The sequence below is a fragment of the Hyaena hyaena genome, unplaced genomic scaffold, assembly GCF_003009895.1.
Source record: "Hyaena hyaena isolate Hyena2069 unplaced genomic scaffold, ASM300989v1 scaffold_474, whole genome shotgun sequence".
In the NCBI taxonomy this organism is placed as follows: Eukaryota; Metazoa; Chordata; class Mammalia; order Carnivora; family Hyaenidae; genus Hyaena; species Hyaena hyaena.
Genome location: NW_024081104.1, coordinates 855,192 through 869,969, shown reverse-complemented (window position 1 = coordinate 869,969; position 14,778 = coordinate 855,192). Strand labels below are relative to the sequence as shown.

The following is a 14,778-nucleotide window of genomic DNA, read 5'->3' as shown; positions in this document are numbered from 1 at the left end:
AGCTTGGGGCCTTCATGGGGTCCGCGGAGCCTTCCTGAACAATCGGGTGTGGGGGCACCCCACGCCCCTGCCCCACGAGGGCAGGCTACATCCTGGCATGCCACGCCCACTGCCGAGGAGCTGATGGCTTTATTGGAAACCCAGGGTTACAACAGCTTGCCCACCCCCCCGGCTCCAGTGGCCTCGTGTGGAAGGGCAGGGGTTGGAATCCCTGGTAGCAGGGGGCCCCTTGGGGCCCCATCTTGGGGGTTTAGGCGCAGGCCTGGCTGATGCTGCTCGGAGAGTAGAGCTGCTGCGGGAGCCTCAGGCGAACTTCACCAGGCGGCCCAGGGTCTCAGCAGCCTTCATGCGCACCAGGGGCGCTGGGTCCTTGAGCAGGAGCTGCAGCGCTGGGGGACGGGGAGCCACTGCCAGGTTGCCCTGGGCCCCCCCACCTTCCTGGTGCATGGAGCCTGGGGGGCCTGGACCCATGGTGCACCCCCCGCCTTGTGCAGGGGGCCACCCGCCCACCGCCTCCTAAGACAGGCCTCTGCTGGGAGTGCCTGGGAGCCAACGGAAAGATAGTTTTTCCTTTTTTAGTGTTTTTTAAGCTCTTTTGGAACAGTTAGGAAGTTTCCGTGAATTACTAGAGACGATGAGGTCACCAGTGACAGGGGAAAAATCCTTGAAATCCAGGAAAATCACTTAGTCCCCTGGTGCCCACAGGTCAGTGAGGCCCCACTCAGCCGACAGGTTGGGGGCGGGGGGCGGGGGGGACGGGTTCGGGGCTCACCTGCTGTGATCTGCTCCAGGTCCACCTGTGGCTGGAGCTCGGGCTCCGCGTGCAGCACCAGGAAGCCTGCGGCGGGGACCGCGGGGCAGGGCTCACCTGGGTGGGAGGGGGCGGCGGGGACCGCGGGGCAGGGCTCACACGGGTGGGAGGGGACCGCGGGGACCGCGGGGCAGGGCTCACCCGCGAGCATGGGGGCGGCGGCGCGGACGTCCTCCCAGCTGCTCTTGAAGTAGAAGAGGCTGGTGGCTGCCAGGCGGCCCAGCAGCTCCGGGAAGTGGTGCATCTGCAGAGAAAGGCCGTCCATCTTGGCCCCCGGCCCCCAGTGCGCGCCCCCCCCGGCCCCAGTGCGCCCCCCTCACCAGCAGCTTGCAGGTGGCATTGAGGAACTCCCCAAAGTGCAGGCCCCGGCCCTCCTGTAGGTGCTTCTGGAAGGCGGCCGCCAGCTCCTCGTGCTGCAAGTTGGGGCCGCACATGCGCAGGGCGAACCTGCAGGCCTACAGGGCGTGAACTTGAGTCCCTGAGCCTTGAGCAGGGCCGGCCCCCCAGTTCCCGCTGGCGACTCACGTTGGTCACGGGGGCCTGGGGGTCCCGCAGGTGCAGCAGCAGGGGCACCAGCCCAGCGACCACCTGCTCCAGGAAGACGTCCTCACAGGCCCCGTGGCACGCCTTGTTGAGGTGCCCGAAGAGGCGGATGGACGCAGAACGGAGCTCCACCTTCTCCTGGCCGGGGGCGGGGGCGGGGGGGGGGGGAAGGGGTCTGCGGGCGCCTGCTTCCAGGCCCCCTCCCCCTNGGGGGGGGGGGGAAGGTGTCTGCGGGCGCCTGCTTCCAGGCCCCCTCCCCCTCCCAGCCTCCTTGCCCCTGGGGCATGGGCACAGGGGCCCCGCGGGAGTGACTTGAGAGGCTGGCGTGGGGCGCAGCTGGGACCGAGCGTCAGCAGCCCCAGCTCCAGAGGGTGTGTCGGGGTGCCACGGCGGCACAGCCCAAGGGGGACTGGGGAGCAGGCGCCGGGCCGCCCGGCCTCTTGGAGCCCCTGCTCCGCGCCCGACCTACGCTGTCGAAGAAGGGCCGGATGCGGATGGCGACGTGCAGCAGCACGGAGTGCAGGTCCCGGCGTTCCACCAAGTCCAGGAGCCTTGCCAGGCCCGTCATGGCCTCCAGGGCCACCAGGCTGTGCGGGTCGTCCCTGTCGTCCAGCCCGCCCATCATGGCTGTTAGGAGCTGGGGGCCGTGGGCCCGCACCTGGGGGTGCCCCACACTTAGCGGTCACGGAGCCAGGGGGCCCCCGCGCCCCACCGTGCAGGCTCGCCCCCATGGTGCCGCTCGGTGGGCCACCTCCGTGGCATCCCCACGGCCCGCGCGGCGTCTGCGGGCCCTCCCCGCCCCCGGCTGGGCCCCGGGGCGCCGAGTGCCCGCTCACCTTTTCCGGGGAGCCGGAGGCGACGTTGGCCAGGCCTCGGAGCACCAGCCGCCGCACGCTGGCACACGTGTCCTTCTGCCGCGCCGCCAGGTTGTCCAGCAGCGACTCCAGAAGCATTAGGTCGTTCACCACGTTGGCGGCGAGCAGCTGGAGGCAGAGGTGCCGTGACCGCCTGCGGCCACGGACACCCCCACCCCCCCAGCCACACCGGACCCCCTCCACAGCAGCGCCCCGCTCCCCGCCACTGGGCGCTCACGCGTGTCCTGTGAGGAATGGACGTGGCAAAAGCCCACCCGGGGCCTCCCTCGGTTCTCCCCAGCGCCCGACCCCAGCCGCACCCGGGCTCCCAGTGCTGCGGCCTTTGGGCAAACTTTTGGCGTGTCAGCCACAAGGGGGCTTCCAAGGGCGGCTGAGGCCTTGGCTGATGGCGAGTCCCCCTCCCCTCCGCCCGCACAGCTGAGGCCACTACTGAGCAGAGTGGGGTTGTCACCAGGCCTGGGCCTGTGGCCTCTGGACCCAGCAGCACCAAGCAGGAGCCGGGCGATGGCCCTGGCTGGGGAGGCTCGGCGGCCTCCCCAGGCCCGGACGAGGGGCAACTACCTCGGCCAGGAAGGCTGTGGAAGTGACCCTCTGCGTCTCGTACACGCTGCTCTGTGTGCACACGAGCGCCTTCATCACCAGGGGCAGCCGGGGGCCTGCAGACCTGGCCATGGCGCTGGGGGAAGGGGCCACGTGCTGTGGGTGCTGGGGCCTCAGGCTGCTCCGAAGCCACCCAAGTCTACATCGTCTTCTGCCTCCCAGCCCGTTTGGCCAGAGCCTGGGGTCCATAAGGCCCTGCCCCCCGAGGGGCTGAACCCTGAGTCCCCCCCCCCCCCCGGAGATTGTCAACAGGGCCAGGAGCTCAGAGCTGCCTTGGTGGCCTCTCCACCACTTCCTCGGCTCCCCGGTGCCCCGAGTATCGCCTGTCAGAGCCTGGCCTCCTGGGCCTCGGCAGCGCCGGGGTCTGTCTGCAGGGGCCCAGGCCACCTACCTGGCCAGGCGGGTGACGCCTTCCTCGTGCCCTGCTGAGCTCCCGAGCAGCCGCCAGCCCCCCTCCAGCTCCATGCGCTGCACCACGTCCTCACTGCCCCCCCGGAGCAGCATGGCCTGCAGGGCATCCACTGCGGAGCTGCAGGATGGGGGGGGGGGATTTAGGGAGGGTGAGGGCAGCAGAGGCCCTGCATGCCGATCCGCCCTGTGCCCCCCACCCCTCCGTGCAGATTCCTGCTCCTGGGGAGCGGCCCCCCCCCCCCGGTGGGCAGTGTCCCCAGGACCATCGGGAGGCAGGCAGAGCCGCCAGCAGCTTTTGTCACTTGTCTTAAAGACCTTTTAATTAAACTAAGAAAGAAAATAGAAAATTGTTAACAAAAGTGAACCCAAAAGACAGGTCAGTGCCTGTCGTGCCAGGGCAGCGCAGGGTCTCCAGAGGCTGTGGCTGTCGCTACGACGCGTCTGGCCTCCGACATGCCTGACGCCCTGAGAAGCGGGCCCTCGTCCTGACCTCTTGAGCCCCGTTCTCGCCCGTGTACGGCCACACCCAGCCTGGGACACCCCGGAGCCCAGGGAAGGGACCACAGGTGGACATCTATGCGAGAGAGGAAGGGCCCCCACCTGGGGCAGGACGAGCCGGGCTCCCCCTGCAGACTCAGAGCCAGGGGTGGGCCCAGCTCTGCCCCCCGCCTCCCCCAGCCCTGCAGGCACTGGGCTCTCCGGCTCCCTGGCTGGGGGCGCCGGAGCCTGTGGGGCCCGGCTGCAGCCCAGCCTCTTCCTCAGCTCAGGCAGAAGGACTCGGGGCTGGCAGCGGGCAGGCCGCAGGGGCACGGCCCGTGGTGCTGGGTCTGCAGGGAGAGCGGCACCCGGGAAAAGCTCACAGGAAAGCCTGGGAGAGCTTGGCAGGGCTCCGGGAGCCCCCGTGGAGGGCCTCGGGGCCACGGCAGCCCTCGCCCGGTGATGACCTTGCCCTACGAGTGGCCTTAGGGTGGACACTTGGCCTGACGCGGCCAGGAGCCAAAGTGGGGGCATCCACCAGCAAAGCCGGCAGGTGCTCTGCCTCTGACCGAGACAGCTCAGTCAGGCCGGTGTTTGGCTACGTCAAGCCTAAAGCGGGGAGACACAGGTTTGGCTGAGAAGTGGGCTCCCAACTTAGATGAGGGCGCGCCCTGGCCTGTCCACCCCACTGCACAGGGTCTTTATGGATGTGGCCTGAGCCACGGTCTGACTTCCCGGCTGCCAGGCCTCCTGCACCTCCGCCTGGCCCTGCACACGTCTCAGCTCAGGGCGCGGCAGCCTGGGACACCATAGCCCCCTCGGCTCACGAGCCATGGCGTGCAGTCCCGGCAGCGTCTGCTAGTCCCCTCACTCCCCTCTGTGCAGAGCCGGGCGGGCGCCCCTGCCCCAGTGCACAGGCCGCTCCGGCCGTGGGGCAGCTTCAGCGGGGCGGGGCGAGCTGCCGCTGCCCCGTCTGTCCCCAAGGGGCACGAGCCACGTCCGACCCCATGTGCCTGGAATGGGTGGGGAGGTGGCCTGAGCTGTGTCCCTCGGGCTCTGGAGGGCCTGGGGGGTCAGCCTGTCTGGCCTGTGGCCCAGGGCAGTTGTTTGGGGCCCTGAGGGGCCACTGTGATGGGCCTAGGGCTGACCCTGGAGACGGCCGCCCAGGCTGCTGACGCCCTCCACCCACAAGCAGCCCCGCCCTGCCTGCCCTGCTCACTCGACAGACCCCACCAGGGTCCCGTACCCCAAAAAGGGCAGAGGGGGACGGTGGCTGCACAGGCCAGTGGTGTGGGGCTGGGGGGCTGGCCCTGCAGGCAGGCCCTCGGGGGAGGCGGCAAAGCCATGCAGACTTGCAGCCTGGAGAAGGGGCTCTGACGGGGGGTGCAGAGGGAGCAGAGACCCACCGGTGAGCACCGAGGCTGCAGATGTGGGGGTGGGGGCTTAGCCCCACCTGCACCCCAAATACCCCCCGTAGCCCCTCCTTCCTAAGGGTGACGCTACTCTGGACCCACCCGAGCGTCCCCACACAGCCCCTGCGGGCCACTCCCCCAGTGCCCATCCCAAACATGGCCCAGGGAAGCCGCACCACTGGCACGGACGGTGTGGCCTAGACACCATCACCGGGGTGCAGGGAGGGGTGTCCCAGCTCCCCAGGCCCCCAGTGCAGTGCCCGCCCTTCCCCGTTCCCCCTGCTAGGATGCCAGGCAGCCTCATGCTCACACGCGCACGATGCCGCTGGGCGGCCTTGGAGGACCCAGTTACCTGCAGGGCTCGAGGCTCCTGGGGGCCAGAGCCGAGCCCACGCTCCTCCTCTCCTTGGCCTGCAGGCTCCGGGGCAGCAGGACGCCCAGAGTGCAGCTGACCCGCAGCAGGAGCGTGGTGAACAGCTGTGGGTACAGCTCGAGCACCACAGGGCCCGACGCGGGGACGCTCAGGACCTCGTACAGGGCACACGTGGCCTGGGGACAGGGGCTGCTTCAGGGTCAGTGCTCCCCCGCCCCCAGAGCCCTTTCTAACGAGGCTGGTGAAGGTCCTCCGCGCCCCAGAACCACGCCAGCCCGAAGCCCCTGCTGGCACGCGCCCTGTGTTCTGGGGAGGAGTGGGGGACCCTGGAGGGCGCACCCCAGACAAGGGCTGCTGCCCAGCCTTGCTTGGCCCTCTGGGGCGGGAGGCAGGCACAGCGCGGCACGACCCCCTTGGGGACAGGCGTCCTACCATCTGCTCTTGGCTGCACAGCAGGAGGAGGAGGAAATTCTCGCAGCTGCTTTTACTGCTGGAAACGTGGCCGAGCCAGGCGTGCTTTCCCCGCGGATGAAACGGGCGGTTTCCCGTGGGGACCAGCACCTGTGAGGCCTTTACGAGCCGGGCTCCGGGCCGGCCTGGCTCCGGCGCCCCCATTAGCTGCCAGGTGCCCGAGGGGTGGCGCCCAGGCCCCCTGTGGGGTCCTCCCCCCGCCAGCAGCAGCGCGGCCCCCTCGCCACGCAGGGAGAAGGCAGAACGGGGTGAGGCGCGGCAGCCCCGGGGCCCCACTCACCGCGAGGGGCAGCAGCGTGGCCTCGCGGCCGGGAGAGCTGCTCAGCAGGAAGGCCCGGGTCTCCTTGAACGGGACGTCCCTGCTCACCTTCTCCAGGAGCAGCGCCAGGACCTGCGTGCTGAGGCTGGGCTCCGTGGCCAGCGCCCGCCAGAGGCTGCAGGTGTGGCTGCCACGGGGCAGAAGGACAGTCACCTCCAGGCCACTGCCGGCTCCGCCCCACACCCCACAAGACTCCAGGGGCGGGACTCTGGGCAGGTGGGAAATGGCGCCCCAACCTCACATCCAAACAAACCCATCGGTCCCATCCCCCGACCGTGGGGACCGATAACAGTGGTGAGCGGTGTGGGGAGAAAAGTCTCTGCCGTAACAGAGGCCCTGAGGTCCCCTGGGAGCTGCCGGAAGCAAACAGGTGGCTTTTCTGCATGAGACGTGTGACCGCACAGAAGCTACAGCTCTTCAGGCGCTAACGGACAGAAACGACAGCCTTTTGATATTTAACGGGAACTGGAAATTCTAAAGATTGATAAGCGCCTTTTAAAATTTATTTTGAGAGAGAACAGGGCAGAGGGACAGAGCATCCCAAGCAGGCTCCACACTCCTCACAGAGCCCAACTCGGGGCTCAAACTCAAACTGAGTTCATGACCTGAGCCAGAAACAAGAGCCGGTCACTTCAGCAGCTGAGCCCCGGCAGGTGCCCCTCGAGCGAATCTGACAGGGAACCCGCGGCCCTCAGAAACGAGACAGAACGCCATGCTCGGCAGCGGCGCCAGCCTGAGCAGAGTAGGGGCGAGGAGGGAAGGCAGAGGGTCGGGGGGAGAAGTCAGCTTGGAGTCCGCAGGGGAAAGACCACAGTGGGAATTCAGGAGCCGGAACAAGAGGCCCGAGGGGCGGGGTGACCAGCGGTAACAGACACCCGCTGGGCATGTCCCAGAAGCGCAGGGCGCGGGGGGCGCGGGGGCGCGGGGGGCGCGGGGGCGCGGGACGAGGAAGAGGCCGGCCTGGGTGAGGGACGGACTACAGACCCGCAGACTCCAGCAGCCCAGCGGCCAAAGTAGCGGAAGGAAGGCAGGCGGCCCCAGGCCCCTGCCTGTCATGCCGGGCGCCAGTGACGAGGGCCAGCGGGCTCCCTTCAAAACGGCAGCACCACCACGTCGCGTGGGAGCCAGGAAACAGCCACGCGGCCCCTGCGGACACCAGAGACTGGCCCGATGGGAACCCCGACTCTACAAAGTAACACCCCGGAGGGTGGCCAGAGCCCGTGTCTCCCGACGAAGCAGTAGCGCTGGCTGCCCGCAGAGTCTGCAGGATCGACTTCAGGTGAAGAAAAGTGACGGGGCCGAGATGCCACCGGGAGGGAGGCCGTGCCGCGCACTCGGGGGACAGCGGGGACGGGGCAGCACGCTTCTGACACAGACACCACGTGGAAGCAGACGGGTGTGCTGCAGCTGCTTGGCTTACAGGCAAATTTTAATTTCGTGCGATTTTCACACGTCAGGAGGTATTCTTTAAAACTTGTTTTCTAGGGGCACCTGGGTGGCTCAGTGGGTTAAGCCTCCGACTTCAGCTCAGGTCATGATCTCACGGTTCGTGGGTTCGAGCCCCACGTCGGGCTCTGTGCTGACTGCCAGCCCAGAGCCTGGAGCCTGTTTCAGAGTCTGTGACTCCCTCTCTCTCTGACCCTCCCCTGCTCATGCTGTTTCTCTCTCTCTCCTAGAAATAAATAAAAATATTAAAAAAAAATGTTTAAAAATTTTTTTAAATAAAAAATAAAAAAAATAGAATTTGTTTTCTAACCATGTGTAAGTTTAAAATCCATTCTCGGCTCACCAGCCACACGGAAACAGGTGGTGGGCGCATTAGACTGCCGGGCTATGACCGTTCGGCCCTCGTACGCGGGCGGTGTGGCGCCTCGGCGGTGGCACAGTCCTGCACCCCGGGGACAGTGCGCTCTGCCAGGAAGCCAGGAGAAACTTCCGTATGATTCTCTTTACACTGATTCTAGTTGAGGTTCGAGATCAGGTAAAATGTGTGTCTGACAACAGCAGTCAGACAGCGGTGACCTTTAGGGGCTTCAAGAAGGGGCACGCGGGGGCCCCGGGGGGACGGCCACCTGCGGGCCGGGAGCCACCGCGGTGCTGTCAGTGTGAGCTCCTCGGCGAGGAGCAAAGCGCAAGTGCGTGCGCAGAGCCGGAGGGGCACTGACGGCGGGCGACACGTGGCCTGTCCTGTAGACGAGGACGGGGGGGGGGGGGATGGGGGAGCACGCAGGGAGGGGTGTGAGCCAGGCTTGGCACGCATGGGGTGGCTCCGGGGGCAAGCACGAGAACACAAACAGGGCGGGCGACCTCCCAGCTGCCGCAGGGAAGACCGGCCTAGAAGGAAGGCCCGTCAGGTGCCAAGAGACAAGATCAGAAGAGACCAGGGCAAGAGGCGGCCGGGCTGAGGCTGCTCTCCTGTCCCACCGCGACGGCGGGGGGTGCAGCCGCTGACGCCGGAAGGACAGATGGACAAGGAAAGGTTGGCGGGGACGGGATGGAAGAGGAGACGCGGGGTGCACGAGGCACCCTTGGGGGGGCGGTGGCGAGAGAGCGCAGGCCCGCCCGCGGCACACCCCCAGAGCAGACGGGAGTCAAGGAGAATGAGGGCACCCGGCTGCGGGGGCGACGGGACGGCCGCCGTGGGGTCCGAGACCGGTCCCAGCCACGGGCACCGCAGAGGCAGGACCAGGGCAGGGGCCTCGGCAGGGAGGGGTCCTCTCCCCTGAGGGTCGCGGACAGGAGCTCGGGAGCTGGGCGTGTGTGAGTGGGGGTGCGGAAGAAGGGGGGCTCACAGATGGCGGCAGGCGCCCGCAGAACAGAAGCTGGGGCAGAGAATGCAGGAGGGGCGCCAGAGCGCCAGGCGGGGCAGGCGGGGCCCTCGAGTCCTGCGCCGGGGCTGGCCTTGGCTTCGAGCCCGCAGGCCGGGGCCCCACCACCCCACAGGCCGGCAGGTGCAGGGTACCTGTCGAAGGGCAGGGGGCTGCCCAGAAGGCTGGACACCACGGCGGCGCAGTGCTGGGACGCCAGGAGGTACACGCTGTGCTGCGCGGCCTGCAGGACGTGCTCCTCTCGGGTCTCCTGCAGCTTCGAGCGCAGCACACTCACGATCTCGGGCACCTGCGGGTCACGGGCCACGGGGGTCAGGCCCTGGGCACACCCGCTCCAGCGCCATCAGCCCCACTGGCCAGGGTCACAGGAGGGAAATCCCACGGGATCACGGCCGGCCACCGCGGAGAGAGAAGCCGCGTCCCGGTGCAGGGACCCAGACTGCACGCGGGAGGCCACCAGAGGTGGAGCGGGCGCCGGTGCACAGGGCACGGAGGCTGGGAGCCACGATGACCCCTCACGCCCCCACTCGGGGACATCGGCCCCGGCCCCTGGAGGCAGCACGCGGCCGTCCTCACCGAGCGAAGGCGGGGGATGCGCTGGGACAGCGAGGACCAGGAAGGGGACACGCGCTCCTCAGAGCGAGACTGCAGGCGCCTGCGCCCCAGCCCAGGCCCTGGCGCGGCAGCTGGGCCCTATTCTGGGCGTGGGCTCGTCACCCAGGGTCCCTGGGGAGGGGGTGCCAGGCCCCACCACGGGGATCCCCTACTGCCTCGCCTGCACAGCTGGTAGACACCTCGGTCCGAGACGACGACAGACAGACAGCTGCAGGACAAACCCCTAGACGGGGGCCATGGACAGTGGACTGGGCCACCTCCAGGGCCCGGGCGGAGCTGGCGGAGGGGCCCGCCGGACGGCCAGGCAGCAGGAAGGGCAGGAAGGAGCGCCTGCTCGTGGGGCGGTCTGGCAAGCGTGTGGGGGACAAGCGGTGCGGCTCTTGGCTGTCTGGGGGCTGCGGGAGGGCAGAGGTCCCCGACCGGGGCCACAGGGACCCGTGTCCTCACCACGGGTTCTCAAAGGACCTGTCACCATGAGGACACTCTCCGTTCACAACTGTGAGAGAGGGAAGCGGACGCTCCTCCCACTGCCCTAGCTTCCCGGGCCCCCGCATCTCCCCGTGAGAGACCCCTGGCCGCGCCCCCTGACCCCGGCCCCGGGGCCTCTGGTGGGAAGTGGGTGTTTTCCACACCAGCTGGGTTGGGGCCATGGGCCCTTCCCATCCGAGTTCGCTGCTGAAGTGGCCACAGCCCGCAGCGCTCCCCGCTCCCCCCGGGCTCCTGGCCTGGGCACACGCCTTGCTCGTGCACTTGACTTTCCCGTCCCCGTGCGCTGTAACCACCTATCTGCCCCACGCGCGTCCCCCAGGGCGGATTTTCGAGCCCAAGTGCAGCGGCTCTTCCTTCCGCTCCTTCGCGGCTTCCTCTCCTGGACGTTGGCTCTTCTCTGACTCGTCTCGTTGGAGATGCTTCTAGTTGGTTCAGCAGGTTTATCTGTCTTCTCTGAGGTCTTCTTGCTCTGGCGGATTTCCTCCAGCAGCCAGAACCCACTGGTGCGTGCGAACAGCTCCGGTCAGGACAGCTCGTGCGCGTGGCGGCAGGCCCTGGTGCTCGGCTGTGGGGGACTCTTGGGTTGGGGTTCGCGCCCGTGAGCCAGGTCCGTCCGGTGCCGGATGAGAGTCTGTGTTCCGACGGCCCACGCACCCTTCGCCTTCACCGGCCGCACACCTGTGCCCTGGGCTGGGGTCCGTGCCTTCACGGCGCTCTCGCTCTCTCGCCGTGTGCTCTTCACGGTTCCGCTGAGGTAGGCCTCACACCACGCAGTCTCCCCCTGGGGGTCTTCAGTACATTCACAGGGTCGTGCGGCGTAAGGACACTTCCATCGCCCCCAAGGAAACTCTGCGGTAACCACCCCCCCGGCCCTGGGGACTCACACACTAGGCGGCGTTTGGCGGCTGGTGTATTTGCACCATGTTTTCAAGGTCATGCACATGTAGCGTGTTTCACGTTTCATCCTCTTTGGTTGCCGAGTGACATTTCAGCGCACAGATCGGATGTGTTTTAGTTACGTTTATTCACTGACGGACACTCGGGTCCTTTGGTTTGGCCATGAACGCCATGAGCGTCTGCGTGCAATCTTTGCATGGACGTCTGTTTCTGCTCCTGTTGGGCATGCGCCTGAGCTAAGAGCTGCTGGGTGGGAGCTGCTGGAAGCTGCCAGAAGGCCTTCACCGTAGCAGCTCCGTTTTGTTTGCATAGAGTCTCCTCTGACCTGTTTCCCTGGACTTCCCCAGCACGTCCGTCGCAGAGGGGACCCTCATCCCCCCTTCCCACATGACCGAGACAGGGGCCGCCACCCTCCCGTCCGCCCTCTGCACTCGGTGCTACGACGTGCTCTGTCTCACCACCATCGCACACTGGGGCCGGGCCCTGAGTCCAGTCACGCGTCACCTGCCAGGACACAGTTTCTGATTCCAGGTCAGAGAAACTTAAAGCCTAACAGTGTCCTGGTGCCTCCAGGAGCCCTGCCGCGGTGTCTCAGGGCCGTGAGCTCTGTGGGGGCACGATGCCCGGTGCCCCGTCACAGGGAGCCGGACGTGCGGGTCCCAGACGCGCTCAAAGCGTGCGCCTGGCAGTCAGAAATCCCACTCCGCGGGGGGGCGGGGGGTGCATGCCGTGTTTGTGCGCCGAGGCCAGAAAGGGGATGTGCCTGCGGCAGCACCGAGTGCCCGCCGACCAGTGCAGCACGCGGGCCGTGAAAGGAGCCCGCGTCTATCGTGAATGGGGGGACTCGAAGCTGTCAACCTCCAAGAAAACAGGGCAAAGCTTCACGTCAATGGATCTGGTGGTGATTTCTTGGCCGTGACACCAAGAGGACAGGCAGCAAGAGCGGACTCCAGGCCTGAGTTGGATTTACGGCCTTTTAGTGCGAGGGGCGCCTGGCGACTCCTGACCTCAGGGCCACAGGGTCAGCGCCCACTGGGCACAGAGCCCTCCAATAAAACGACAACAATGACAACTTCCGACGTCACAGGACACAAGCAACAGGCTGAGGAGGCAGCTGCAGACGGGAAAACACTCGTGGCTGCCACACCCGATACGGCCTCGGGGTCCGGGACACACGGAACCGCACAGCCCGGCAACGACGAACCTAACAACGTGATCTGAAAATGCGTGAAGGTCACCGACAGACAGGTCTCCCAGAAGACAGACAAACGGCCGACAGGGCATCAAAAGATGCCCGCCATCAGGAGTCCTGAGGGAAGTCCAGTCAAAGCCATGCGGAGGCGCCACCTCACACCCAGCAGCACGGCCACGATCAACAAAGCAAAAATCAAAACAACAGCAAGTACGGGTGAGGACGCAGGGAAGGGAGCCCTTGGCGCCGCTGGCGGGACGCGGAGCGGTGTGGCCGCCGTGCAAACCGCAGAGGCTCAACACATTCCCAGAGGACCATACGAGCCAGCGCTCCCGGCCGTGGGCAACTCACCCAAGGGACAGCTGTCTGCACACCCGTTACAGCCACACAGACGCACAGAGCGCGTGCCCCTCTGCTCACCCGGAGTCCCCAGGGCGCCTCTCCACCCCTCAGGTCCACGCTGGGGAGCCCTGCTGAGTGCGAAATAAAATCCAACCTTCCCCCAGCAAGCCCACCACGGCTGTGCCCTCCTCCCACGTCCAGACTCTGCCACCCCCGCCACCCCCGCCACCTCCGCAGCCCTTCGCAAGTGACTCGTGAGGGGATGCTCTCCTGCCCCAGGGGTCATCGCACACAGCTCTCTGGTCACCTGGCCCTTCCCGATGCTCTTCCATCTTCTCCATCAGCCAATTCCCATTCGTCCCTTCCTGAGAAGGTATTTGTGATGTGCGCACATCCATGTGCATACGTGCGCGCGCGCGCGTGCCTCTGGCACAGACAGTGTAAAGTACTTCCACAAATCAATAAGCACAGACAACCCAGAAGAAAAAAGGGCAAGACACGGGTGTCTTCAGTTGTGTACAGGACGCACGTACAAAAGCATTCAAGTTCACAAGCGCTCAGAGAATGCAAATCCCACTCACAGGAAGCCGTTACACACCCACAGGAGATACCAGGAAACAACACTGGCAAGAACGTGGCCTCTCCCGTGGGCCCGGGCCTCCTGCCGCGGCCCCAGGAGAAACGCACCCGCACGCAGCCCACGTCAACACAGCCCATCCCGGAACCACCCGCGCGTCGACTGAGGCCGGCAGCCCAACGGACCCTGACGCGCTCGCTCGCATGAAGAACAGTATGTGACTGAGCGGGGCGCGGGCACAGGTGGCGATGTGCGTGGCCTCGCACCGGCAGGGGCGGCACACAGGGCATAGAGGGTGTGACCCCACCTCTGCAGGGGCCGGGCCAGCCGGGGCCCCACGCTGCAGGGACACGGCGGGGGCTCGTGGGGTGGCGGCGGGGGGGCCGGCAGGTCAGGAGCGGGCGGATGTGCGTGCGTGTCCGCGGGAGCCCCCAGACCTCTGGGGCTGTGCCGCCGGGCGGGCGTTCCAGCAGCCACCTGCGCCCCAGAGCCTGCCTCTCACCTACGAGGAGCTGAGCACCTGAGCGGGGGACCCGCACTGACGCGGACAGCCGCCTGCGCTCCGGCCGAGAGCACACGGAGGTGACACGGTGAACGGGGGGGCGACTAGGAGCAGGTGGCACACGAGCATCCTGGGCAGGGACCCTCTGGGCCGGTCGGCTGTGCGAGTCCCCGAAAGCCAGGAGCAGAGGGCCCGGCCAGTGCCGACCCGCCGCGGGGCTCCGCACCCAACGTTTTCCTTCCCTTTCCTCTTCTCCCCTCAACTTCTCACTGGTTACTTGTGCCCGACTCTAACCCGTCTTCAGTCAGAAGATAAAAGCTTGAACTTGTCAGGCCCGCAGGAAGGGACAGAGCAGTGTACAGTGCAGAGCAGGGGAGGGGAGGCAGGGGAGAGGAAGGGCGGGAGGAGGGAGAAGGGAGGGGAGGGAGGCAGGGGGAGGCAGGGGGGAGGCAAGGCAGGGGAGCCCTAACTTGCGCCGCCCCGCCCGCCCCGCCTACCTGCGCCCCCACCCCAGGGTCCCGCCCTGCCCCCTGCCCCCGGCACCTTCTCCTGGAGCATGCTCCCTCGCTCCCTCAGCAGGCAGTTGATCATGACGGTAGCCGCCCTCGAACAGTTCTTGTCTGAGTCACCCAGACTCTCAAACAAGGTCAGCAGGAGGCTGATGAGTTGCTCTGGCGGGAGGCGCTTGGCAATAATCTAGGAGGATGGCTGTGTTAGAACTGAGCCGGTGGGAGCACACACACAGCGCCCCGGGGTCGGGAGCTGCCGGGTCCCTCCTCCAGCCGTCCTCACGCCCTCGGGGCTGCGGAGGGCAGTGGCGGCTCACACACGGGAGGCGCGTGGGGCTGAAGCCTGGCCCTGCTGGAGAGCCAGCCTCAAGGGCCTGCCCTCCTGACAGGCAGGGCGGCCTGGAGGTGTGCAGACTGCAGGGTCAAGGGCAGAGGGTAGCTCATCTGCCCTGAGCGGCCCAGCCGTGGGCCGGAGCCCCCTCCTTGTCCGGTCAGCACAGCAGAGCAAGCCACCGGTCACAGCAGGCGAGCAGCA

At 67.0% G+C, this 14,778-nt stretch overlaps 1 protein-coding gene across 8 annotated transcripts in view; it reads right to left on the bottom strand.

The window, feature by feature from the left end:
* Positions 1–110: 110 nt before the first annotated feature.
* The window catches only part of MROH1 (maestro heat like repeat family member 1), a 62,561-nt gene continuing 47,893 nt past the window's right edge, over positions 111–14,778 (bottom strand). For 6 of the 8 annotated variants that reach the window (XM_039254068.1, XM_039254072.1, XM_039254073.1 and 3 more), the window contains 13 exons: positions 14,278–14,430; positions 9,255–9,409; positions 6,254–6,419; positions 5,482–5,678; positions 3,221–3,358; positions 2,791–2,905; positions 2,191–2,337; positions 1,824–2,012; positions 1,337–1,492; positions 1,132–1,266; positions 953–1,055; positions 773–838; positions 111–389 (listed from right to left, as the gene is read on the bottom strand). In XM_039254068.1, coding sequence (XP_039109999.1) covers positions 304–389; positions 773–838; positions 953–1,055; positions 1,132–1,266; positions 1,337–1,492; positions 1,824–2,012; positions 2,191–2,337; positions 2,791–2,905; positions 3,221–3,358; positions 5,482–5,678; positions 6,254–6,419; positions 9,255–9,409; positions 14,278–14,430 — 1,806 coding nt within the window. In that variant the 3' untranslated portion in view covers positions 111–303. The remainder of the gene's footprint in view (positions 390–772; positions 839–952; positions 1,056–1,131; positions 1,267–1,336; positions 1,493–1,823; positions 2,013–2,190; positions 2,338–2,790; positions 2,906–3,220; positions 3,359–5,481; positions 5,679–6,253; positions 6,420–9,254; positions 9,410–14,277; positions 14,431–14,778) is intronic. The other 2 variants (XM_039254074.1, XM_039254075.1) reach the window with 2 other exon arrangements.